General features: G+C 48.5%; 1 protein-coding gene across 1 annotated transcript in view; it reads right to left on the reverse strand.

The window, feature by feature from the left end:
- The window catches only part of ARHGAP39 (Rho GTPase activating protein 39), a 70,214-nt gene extending 59,660 nt beyond the window's left edge, over window positions 1-10,554 (reverse strand). The window contains exons 1-2 of the mRNA XM_014956108.1: window positions 10,530-10,554; window positions 10,401-10,452 (exon numbers count right to left, since the gene is read on the reverse strand). Of these exons, the coding sequence (XP_014811594.1) occupies window positions 10,401-10,452; window positions 10,530-10,554 (77 nt within the window). The remainder of the gene's footprint in view (window positions 1-10,400; window positions 10,453-10,529) is intronic.
- Window positions 10,555-10,824: the final 270 nt, after the last annotated feature.

Here is a 10,824-nt window from a genome sequence, read left to right on the forward strand (position 1 = left end):
GGGGGGGGGGGTTTGTTTTCTTTGCTTTTTTAAGAAATGCCCAATTTGCTCAAGCGCTCGCAAGAAGGAAAAAAGAGAGAGGCTGCCAGCCCCAAGCCCCAAGCCCCCCCCCTCCTCATCCTGAAATTTGATTTAAATTGTTGGATTGAAAAAAAGGAGTGGGCTTTTCAGGTGCCAGAGGTCCCCAGCTTTGAAGAAAGGTGCCTCAACGATGAAGATCTCTCCACCTCTTTATGACACGGAGGGGAAAAAGCCACGGTTGAGCTTTTTCTTGCAGAAAAGAGAGGAAAAGCACTCGGAGAAGTGTAAATCCTGTGCTGTGCCTGGTCTTGGACAAAGGAGCAGCCTGGACGCAGCGCGGCAGCAGAGCTGGAGGCCAACTCAAGCTTGGCAGAGCTAAATATAAGGGCATGTGGTGATAGGACGAGGGGTGATGGCTTCAAACTGGAAGAGAGAAGGTTGAGATGAGATATTGGGAAGAAATTTTTCACTCTGAGGGTGGTGAGACCCTGATCCAGGATGCCCAGAGAAGCTGTGGCTGCCCCATCCCTGGAGGGGTTCAAGGCCAAGGTTGGAGGGGGCTTGGAGCAACCTGCTCTGGTGGGAGGTGTCCTTGTCCATGGCTGCGGGATGGGTCTGGATGGTCTTGAAGGTCCCTTCCAACCCAAACCATTCTATGGTTCTATGATTCACAACAACCCCAAGGCGTGGTACAGCGCTCGTCTTGAGATCTAAGTTGGGTTTCAACGAGCCAAAGCTTGTATCATAAAGGTCAATGTGGCCTCAAAGAGCCACAAGAAGCTCTTGGGCAACTTGGGTGTTGCCTGCTCAGTGACCCAGCGTTCAATATCCCCCGTGCCTCATCCAGCCAGCCCTCCATAAAGCCTCCTCCCTATCCCTCCTGCCACCGCAGCAATTAACGCCGGGAGCCAATCCGATTAGGGGAAGCTGAAATTTCAAAGTATTTTACACTTAAAACGACTTGGAATTTATTGATAACTGCAGTTCCGAGGGGAAAAATAGCTGAGCAAGCACCTTTCTGTAATGGGGTCAGAAGCCCTCATCGATTCAGCGGCGTCTCGGTCAGAAAGAAACGACTCAGAGCAAGGACCTCCCGTGTGGTTGGAGGGTTTTTTTTTTCAAGCTCTTAAAGCCTCCAAGAAGAAGCAAACTATGTCCAGGAGGATCAAGCAGCATCAGCTTTACCAAGACCTGAGGTTTCAGGTTGACACAGCGACAGCAATTCGAATTCCCCCTCTTTGGCAAGGTTTTGGAGACCAAGTCTACCATAGAAGAGCACTGGGTAGAAGCTCTAAAGCACCTGGGGTGCTCTGCTCCTCAGGTCTCTCATCCCTGGGTGATGGCTTCAACATGGCGCTCCTCCAGATCCAAACATGTCCAAGAACCAAAACCCCCCCGTGAGTGCATAATCCCACAAAGATGATCATTCCCATCTCATTCCCACTCTTAAAATTAAAATAAAATTAAAAATTAAATGAACAGTGGAAGATCTAGTGGAAGATGTCCCTGGCCACGGCAGGGGGGTTGGACTAGATGATCTTTGAAGGTCCCTCCCAACCCAAACCACAATTCAACAATTCTGTGCCCAATGAGCTATAGAATCTGCTCTTCTAGACTCATGTAGAAGATATGGAAGTGTGGTTCAGCCTAGTGCCCTGAGAGGAACGTGAACTGAAATTATTTTGTGACCATCACAGAAGAGATTTGCCCAAAACCCTTTGCTGTGACGCGGTGGATGTAGGACAACTGGACTCAAGCTACCGCATAGTTGTCTTGGGTTTTTTGGGGGGAACATGCCCGATTTTGGGGCCACAATTCAACAATTCTGTGCCCAATGAGCTATAGAATCTGCTCTTCTAGACTCATGTAGAAGATATGGAAGTGTGGTTCAGCCTAGTGCCCTGAGAGGAACGTGAACTGAAATTATTTTGTGACCATCACAGAAGAGATTTGCCCAAAAACCTTTGCTGTGATGCGCTGGATGCAGGACAACTGGACTCAAGCTACCGAATAGTCGTCTTGGATTTTTTGGGGGGAACATGCCCGATTTTGGGGCTCATCCATCAGCTTGACTCCCTGGGGAGGAGGAAGGGGAAGGGTGAGGACCAGCGCACGTTGGATTTCATGGTTTGGCTTTCCAAGAGGGGCCAACATTGGAGAAGCAGAACCTCTTTGCTAGCTAAGGATCCACATGTTGGCCATCCCTCCTGGCACGTTGCTTCTCCATTTAACAACGTGGTAATTTTAAGCCATTACCACGTTGCTTCTCCAGGTAACTCCTGCTTGCTGGGAAAAGCTGGATGTTTTTCTGGGAGAACTCCATCCCACTCCAAGCTTTTTCTACCAGCTCCAGCTGCTGCAGCAAGAAGCTCTGCTCCTTTGGTCTCCTGCCCTGATTTTTTCAAGCTGCCTGCATCTGTCAGGCCGGTTAGCGGAGAAGCATTAAACCTTTCAGGTTAATGATGTATTTTCCTAAAAATGCTCATTGGCACCGAAATTACTAGTGCAGAAACGAGCCCCAGCTCCCAAACGCTTTGATACTCCACTAACTATTCTCTACCTGCAGTTAAGAATGTTTTATGGCCGATGCTCCGCAATTTTGGGTCTGTCCCGTGCCGGCGTTCCTCAGCCCAGGTTATCTGAGGCTCAACACCAAGGAAGAACGTTTTTCTGGTGATTTAAACAATTATTTTTTTAAGTAAAATATTCCTGCAAAATAACACATGTGTAATAAACCAAATTGTCCTGCTCGGAGCCAGGGTATTTAAGAATCAAAGCAACGTAGTATGGATTATATTATACATTATAGATCATCCCTGGAGGTGTTCAAGACCAGGTTGGATGGGGCTTCAAGCTGGTCTAGTTGAAGATGTCCCTGCCCATGGCACGGGGTTGGAATAAATGGTCTTCAAAGGTCCCTTCCAACCCCCACCATTCTGTGATTCTGTGATCTCTCCACGCACAGGCACCATCCAGTGACCAGCACAAAAATACCAGCTGCTTAAGGAGACCACAAAAGCATCACCTAATGCTGGCTCCATCCCTCTTCACAAGCTGGACCAGCTCCCGCTCAGCTGTCTGCTCAGCTCTGGCTCAGGGCACGATGATGGATTTTTTTTGAGTAGCTCACATGACCAAGCTCCTCACCCACCGATCGATATCCCACGTGGTCCCTGGGTCACCAGCCTGGAAACTGCTGAGCAAGGCAGGGAGAAAAGCCCTTCATCACAAGGAGCATCCAAAGAAGGGCTTCTCTGTTTGCTCAGCCTCCTGAGCTTCTCCTGACAAAGAAGCTGCTTGTGTTAATGATACTTTTGGAGGAACACCACCAACCAACCATGGGTGGTGCAACAACGGGAGCTTTGCTGCTTTTTCATGCTAATAAGTTCACCGGAGAAGAATCATGGAACTATTTTGGTGGGAAGGGACATTTAAAGGCCACCAAGTCCATCTCCTGCCTTGGGCAGAGACATCTTCAACAAGACCAGGTTGCTCCAAGCCCCCTCCAACCTGGCCTTGAACCTCTCCAGGGATGGGGCAACCACAGCTGCAAGGTTTGGGGTTTTTATGGAGTTATGGATCAAGGCTTGGATCTCCTGGAGTATCAGGATCCTGATTTTGCCTGACATTCCACCCCCCCACAACTTTTTCCACATGGATGGATGAAAAATGGGACACGAAGGGTTCAAGGTCAGGCTGGATGGGGCTCTGAGCAACCTGGTCTAGTGGAAGATGTCCTTGCCCATGGCAGGGAGTTGGAACTTGATGATCTTTAAAGTCCCTTCCAACCCAAACCATTCTATGATTCCATGATTACTATGTTTTCCGACAAGTTCATGCTCTGCAGGGTATCATGCTCTTTCACTGGAGTTGTCATCTTCAGCCTCCCAGACACCATAGAATCATCTAGGTTGGAAGGGACCTTAAGATCATCAAGTCCAACCGTTAACCCAACACTGCCAAGTCCTCCAGTAAACCATGACCCTCAGCACACGTCCATTAACCCAACACTGCCAAGTCCACCACTAAACCACGTCCCTCAGCACCATGCCTGTTAACCCAACACTGCCAAGTCCACCACTAAACCACGTCCCTCAGCACCATGCCTGTTAACCCTTCACTGCCAAGTCCTCCAGTAAACCATGTCCCTCAACACCACGTCCAAACCACCCAAACTACCCCAAATTACTTCTCGCCTTTGGGAGAGCACCAGGATTTACACCAAGAAGGGCTGACCCTCACCGAGAATCATCCCCCCTCATCTTCAGATGAAGGTTCAAGCAATTGGTACCACAATGGAGGGTTGTTAACGAGAGCGAAGAAGCAAGTCCTCATCCTGCCTAAAGGGTTTTTTTGGGACTGGTTGTATGAAGGAGAGACTTTCCACGAGCAGTGGGACGCCGGGGACAAGTTGGCTTCGTGTGCCAACTTCCAGAAACCCCACGTCTCCATCAGTCTGCACACCCTGCTGAAAAACTACTGCCCGAGAAGGTATTTTTGGGTCCAAAGCCAGAATGATCAATGTCTTGGAAAGACGGGAAAGAGGAGATGAAACTCTTGCCCCCAGGCTCGTAAGTCTAACTTGGTACCTCCAGCTTCTGTTTCTGGTAATAAAGTGAACAAAAAAAAAAAAAGAAAAAAAAGAAAAAAGGTTGTTAAAGGAAGAAATGGAGCTGCAGTTCTCCACCCACGGCCACGCTGGAGGAGGAAAGCGCGCTGCAAGAGAGGGACAGAGAACAGAAATGTATAAATAACTTCTCCGAGTTGCACAACAACCACCTACTCTGTTCAGAAATTAAAAAAAAAAAAAAAATAGAGAGAAAAATCTCATACTCTGGCAGCGGGGTTTGACTTGAATCAGAAAAAGGACTGGGAAAATGAGCATAAAAAAGCGATCCCCACAAGCCTGGACTTTTTTTCTTCACGTGCTCCAGTGAATGAGTCACTGCAGGGACCAAAAGAAGGGAGGAAGAGCCAGGGAGCCCAAGAGAAGATGCCACCAAGCAAGGAGGACTTGGTAAAATGATTTTCAGTTTGATGGCACTGGATTGCTGAGTTTCATAGAACCATGGAATGGTCTGGGTTAGAAGAGACCTTAAAGTCCACCTAGTCCAACCCCCTGCCATGGGCAGGGACATCTTCAACTAGACCAGGTTGCTCAAAGCCCCGTCCAACCTGGGAGGCCATAGGACAAGGGGGAAGGGTTTGACACTGAAAGAGGGGAGATGGAGATGATATCTGGGGAAGAACTTCTTTGGTGTGAGGGTGGTGAGAGCCTGGTCCAGGTTGCCCCGAGAAACTGTGGCTGCCCCATCCCTGGAGGGGTTCAAGGGCAGGTTGGAGGGGGCTTGGAGCAACCTGGGCTGGTGGGAGGTGTCCTTGCCCAGGGCAGGGGGTGGCACTGGGGGGGCTTTGAGGTCCCTTCCCACCCAAACCATTCTATGATTCCATAATTCTAAAATTCTATGATTCTATGAATTTTGCAGCTGGAATACAAGCAGCAGGAGGGTCGCTTGCCCTCTGTAGACCACTTCTGAGTGGGTTTGAGATGCTTTTTGGGCCACCCCAGCTCACTCAGCTGCTCTGGAAGAGGTAGGCACCTACGCAAGGACAACACGGCACAGCAGAACCGACGGTGTCTGCACCAAACCTCCCCCTAAATCCTCAGCTGCCTTTCATTTGCCAGAGATATGAAGACAAGATTCGCAACTCAAAGAGTAATTAGCAATCTAAATTACACACCCTCAGTCATTCCTGGCCCCGGTTAAACCGGAGCGACGCGTATTTAGATGCGGCATCGCTGCAGGCGGGTCTCTGGAAATGATGCTTTCTGAGAAAGCTCCCTGGGCCACTTGCTCCCAGCTGGCCAGGCTCTTCTTCAGCATTTCTGGAAGCCACACCACGGAGGAGTATTTTTGCATAGGGTTGAGCTTCCCAGCTCTCTCTGCCAGCTCGAGACTGGGAACTACAGCTCCTGCCAGGTCCTTTCTTCTCTGAAGAAAGAGATACCTGGATAACCTGGAATGCTGCTTTTAAATATTCATAGTATCATAGAATGGTTTGGGTTTGGAAGGGACCTTCAAGATCATCCAGTCCCCTCCCTGATCAAGAGTCCCTCCCCAGCCTTTCTGGAGCCCCTTTAGGGACTGGAAGGGGCTCCAAGGTCTCCCCGGAGCCTTCTCTTCTCCAGGTTGCCGTGTTGTCACCCACTGCCTGATCTAACCCCACCACTTGCTCACAGAAGACCTCTTGGACCAAGAAGCCTCCTGAACTCCAGCCTCTCTGCGCTGCACACACGAAACACGTGTCCCGGTAGGAAGGCGAGAGAGCAGGTAGTTTCCATTTCCATCTTTGTCTCTGTTCCCATAGAAACTAAACTAAAATGGAGACGGCAAAAGAAAATTAAAGCTTCAATAAAGGAATCCACTAGGAAACGGCACGTGAGCGGGTGTGGGGAATTGCTGGTGGATAAAGGAGGAGAGAAAAAAGCAACAAAAAAGAAGGCCGTTGCAAGAAGAATGAATTCAAATACAAGGGGCGTTCCCAAACTAAAGCCTTTCCCATTCGAGGATAAAACTGAATGAATAAACTACATGAATAAACTATGTCAAACATCAGAAAAAACAAAGCTTGAAGGTGTCGCGGGTGAAACGAACCATAACGAGGTGGTATCTGGTCATGGGTTTCGTGGTGAGACGGTGCCGAGGGTGAGCCAGGACCCCAGAGGAACCCCAAAGAGCTCTCAGGTGCCACCTTCCCTTATCCCAAACGTCGGGAATTACTGGGAAGGAACAAACAGGACAGAGACCACATCGTCAGGCAAGTCCGCCAAGAAGTGGTCGTGTCTTGTGTGTTTGTGCCATCGCAGTCCTTTAAAATAAAAAATATATTAAAATGTCTATCTGCTAGATCTAGGAAAGGGGTAGCCAGGATGTGTAAAAGTCCCAAAGAAACATAAAACTCAGCCAAAGACCGTTTGAGATGGGCAGAGACATCGCTGAAAATCCAGTTGCACATTATACCTAAAAAGTAACGCAGAGAAGAAGACTAGGAAATGATTACTCATGTTTTTTGGTGGTTTTTTTTTTCTTTTTTTCCCAGGATGCCTTTTATTGGTCGCCCTGGAGTTATCGGGCTCTAGGTTTAAAAGGCAAGGAAAAGGAAATGACTTTTCATAGCACGTAATTAAGCCGCAGAATGTATTCAGCGACGCAGCCAAAACCCATAAATAGGTTCAAAGGAGAATTAGCCAAGTTCAAGGAGGACAAGCCCATGGGTAGCTACTAAAGAGGCCATTCCAAGGTCAGGAAATCCCCAGAAGAAGGTACCGGGGTGGGGATGGGGTGGGTTGGAGGTGGGGGGGGAAGGATCACCCTGCTCTTCCCAGGTATTTTTCCCCTTTCCAGGGAAATCTTTGCCGTTGCAGCGATGACTTTGGCACCATCATGTCCCTCCCGGCCCAGAGGACACGGGGATAAGACACCAGATGAAGAAAAAACCCAACCCCCAGCAGCTTCAAAGGAGGCTTCGGAAAGAGGATAGGACGGATCCGATTTCTTTCCCTTCTTATCGGAGCAAGTTCGGCCGCTTTCTGGAGCACGGCGATGCTCCCAATCCCAACTTCACACATCTCCTTTAAACTCCAAAAAAAATATTAAATAAATATATAGACATACACATTAAAAAAAAAAAAATAAAAAAAAATTAAAGAGGCTCGAAAGCTGCCAGAAGGCAGATAACGCGAACGGGGCAGAGATGAATCAAGTGTCTGCATGAAAGCAGCAAAATTCGCCGGGGTTGACCTCGAGCTTCTCAAAAGTAGCTCAAGCATTTTAGCCGGAGGCTTTTGTGATCCTGGATCTCTCCCTACCCCGATTAAATAACTTCTCTTTTTTTTCTTTTTCGCTTCTCGGCTTGTTTCAACCAAGTCGGAGAGGTCAAGGTCTCAAAGATATCAGCCTCCAAGAAGTTTTGCTTTAAAGGAAAGAGGATGGCTGAGGACAGAAGGACACAAATTGTCTCCTTGCTGAGGACCAGGGAGTTGGAGTGGGGAGAAGGAGCAGAGATGTCCCTGCCCATGGCAGGGAGGTTGCACTAGATGATCTTTAAGGTTTCCTTCAACCTAAACCATTCCATGATTCACCATAGACCCCCACTGATCCACCCAAAAGATCCACCAGCCCAGTAGAAGGACTTAAACCATTCCATGATTCACCACAGACCCCCACTGAACAACCAAAAGATCCACCAGCCCAGTAGAAGGACTTTATGATCCATTTTTGGTGGTTTTTTTTTGTTTTTGGACAAGCATCCTTTTTTTTTTGGTGGTTTTTTTTTTTAAATATCTAAGACCACATGGGCTTCCAGCCATACCAGATCCAAACCAGTGCATCCAAACCACGTCTTTCCAGCCAGACCAACTGTCAAGAGACCTTACGTTGACTTGTCTTATGCCTTAGCCACCTGGAGATGCTCCAGCACTGGGGTTTTGGGGGGCAGTTTTGGGACAAGGCTGGTTGGTTTCCCATGGTGGCTCTCGCCCAACCTCTGAGGTGGGACCGAGGTGGGTTCTGGGTGAAGCTGCATCTCCTCAACCCAAGGGAGCAGATGGTTTCCACCTTGAAGCTGGATCGTTTTGGACGGTGGCTTCATCTGTGCTGGCACTGGAAGAACACGCCATATGTGTCTCCCCAAATCAGGTCTAGACATTGGTACAACTTCAGTGTCAGTGTTGTATTCACAAACCCAACATTTTCAGTGCTGAAGTTTCTCAAAAATCAGACTGAAGATTACCCGAGCGCTGGGACTTGCCAACGCTGACTCCAATCCTTCTTAAAAATTCAAACCGTAAATATAAATCTTATTTTCCTTTTCCAATCCCAATCTTCAGACGGAAGATGATTAATGTGTTATTAATAGCAATAATCTCTTTGCAATATTGCAAGTGTGAAACAGCGAGGGGAACGCTTTGAACTTCAAGCCGTTTGCCAAAAGCCTATAAACAAGCACCAACCTGTAGCAAATTCAAGAAAAACCAGGACTGATCGGAATCGAAGGCAGAAATGTAACCCCCCCCGCCAAATATTTCTGCAAAAAGGAATCCTGCAAATCTCAAGAGCCTCCATTTCCATCCCAAGATGGTGAAAACAACCTCTATATCAAATACTGCAAAGCCGAGCTCCTGGCCAACAAAGTCTATAAAAATATTGGCAAGTACGTTATTACCTTTTTTTTTTTCTTTTTTTTCCCCCCCAAAAAAGGGCTTGCTGCCCTGGCACAGACTCGTGTGGGCAGAGCCAACGCAGAGCCAGGTCCTTCCTGCACCTCAGCTCGATATTTGTTTTTTTCTTACCTATTTTTGCCCGATTTGCTACACTTTGATGCTTTCTACGGGCTCCAAAGCTAAAGTTGGGACGTCCCTTGTTTGTGATGGTTTGATCCTGGGGGGTGCAATAACCCTGGCCCTGGGTAATTTTTTCACCTTGCAAGATCTGCTGCACTAGAAGTTGTTTTTTAAAGAGGGGGAAAAAAACCCACAAACAACCCCAAAACCTTCTTCAGGACTAATAGGAAGGGACAAGATCCATCTGGATGGAGGATTGAGATAAGGAGGAAATGTTTTACGCTGAGGGAAAGGATGGGGAGGGACTCTTGAATAGGAAGGGGAGCCATAGGAGGAGGGGGAAGGGTTTTAAGGTGAAAAAGGGGAGATTGAGGTGAGATCTGGGGAGGAAATTCTTCCCCCTGAGGGTGGTGAGAGGTTGCCCAGAGAAGCTGTGGCTGCCCCATCCCTGGAGGGGTTCAAGGCCAAGGTTGGAGGGGGCTTGGAGCAACCTGGTCTGGTGGGAGGTGTCCCTGCCCAGGGCAGGGGGGTAGACTTGGTGGCCTTTAAATGTCCCTTCCCACCCAAACCATTCCGTGATTCCATGACCAATATCCCTGAGCTCTATAGGCAGGAGGATCAGCATCCCTGGGGGGGACGGGGGGGTGGCTGATCATATTTAAGGCAAAAAAAGCCGAGTTAGGGGCCGAGCTCTTGCCTGGCAGCTGGGCAGACATTCCAGCACGGACGGTCGCAGCTGCTGCTCGATCCCAACCCTCCTCCCCTCCTCTTGAAAACACCCTTTCCTGGAACTTTTATTTTTTATTTTTTTTTTTAACTCCTTGACTAAGAAAAACGTTGTTTCGATGCAGCTGCAATTTCGATTTGACCCACTCCTGAAGGGCACAGATTTCACTTAACACTTTAAAACTAAACAAGATAAAGCCTGGATGGAAAAAAGCCCAAGTGGGGAGGGGGACAGCAAGCCCAAGGGACGTGTCTTACACCGGTGACGAGGTGACAGACCTTTAATGAGCAGGAAATTTATGACCACGACCTGCCTGGTATCTCAAAGGTGTCGCAGGGCTGGTCCCCCAAGTCATCGAGGTCTAAAGGCAAGAGGAAAAGGACAAAAATCCCACCAACCCAGTAAAACTTCCCATTTCTTCTCTAATTCAAGCGGTACCAGAGCGGAGGAGGTTAATACCCATGTCCAGATTTAACGTTAAAGCCATTTATAGCCCAGGATTCTAGTCCTGTAAATACACACCCTGAAATATTTAGCTTCCAGCTGTGGCACACCGGGTTGTGTCCCCCCCGCCCGTCCCCCCCCCCAGGGTGCCAAATTTATCCTTTCCCAAGAATTCCCCCGCCAAACACCGCCGGGAGGAGAAGGAGAATATTTGATAACGGCGGAGAAGGAGGGAAAATAATCCCCAATAAAACTCCTTTTATCTTCAGCGCTCACTGGGTGTCCGGAA

This window comes from Calidris pugnax, unplaced genomic scaffold (assembly GCF_001431845.1).
Source record: "Calidris pugnax isolate Ruff unplaced genomic scaffold, ASM143184v1 scaffold310, whole genome shotgun sequence".
NCBI lineage: Eukaryota > Metazoa > Chordata > Aves > Charadriiformes > Scolopacidae > Calidris > Calidris pugnax.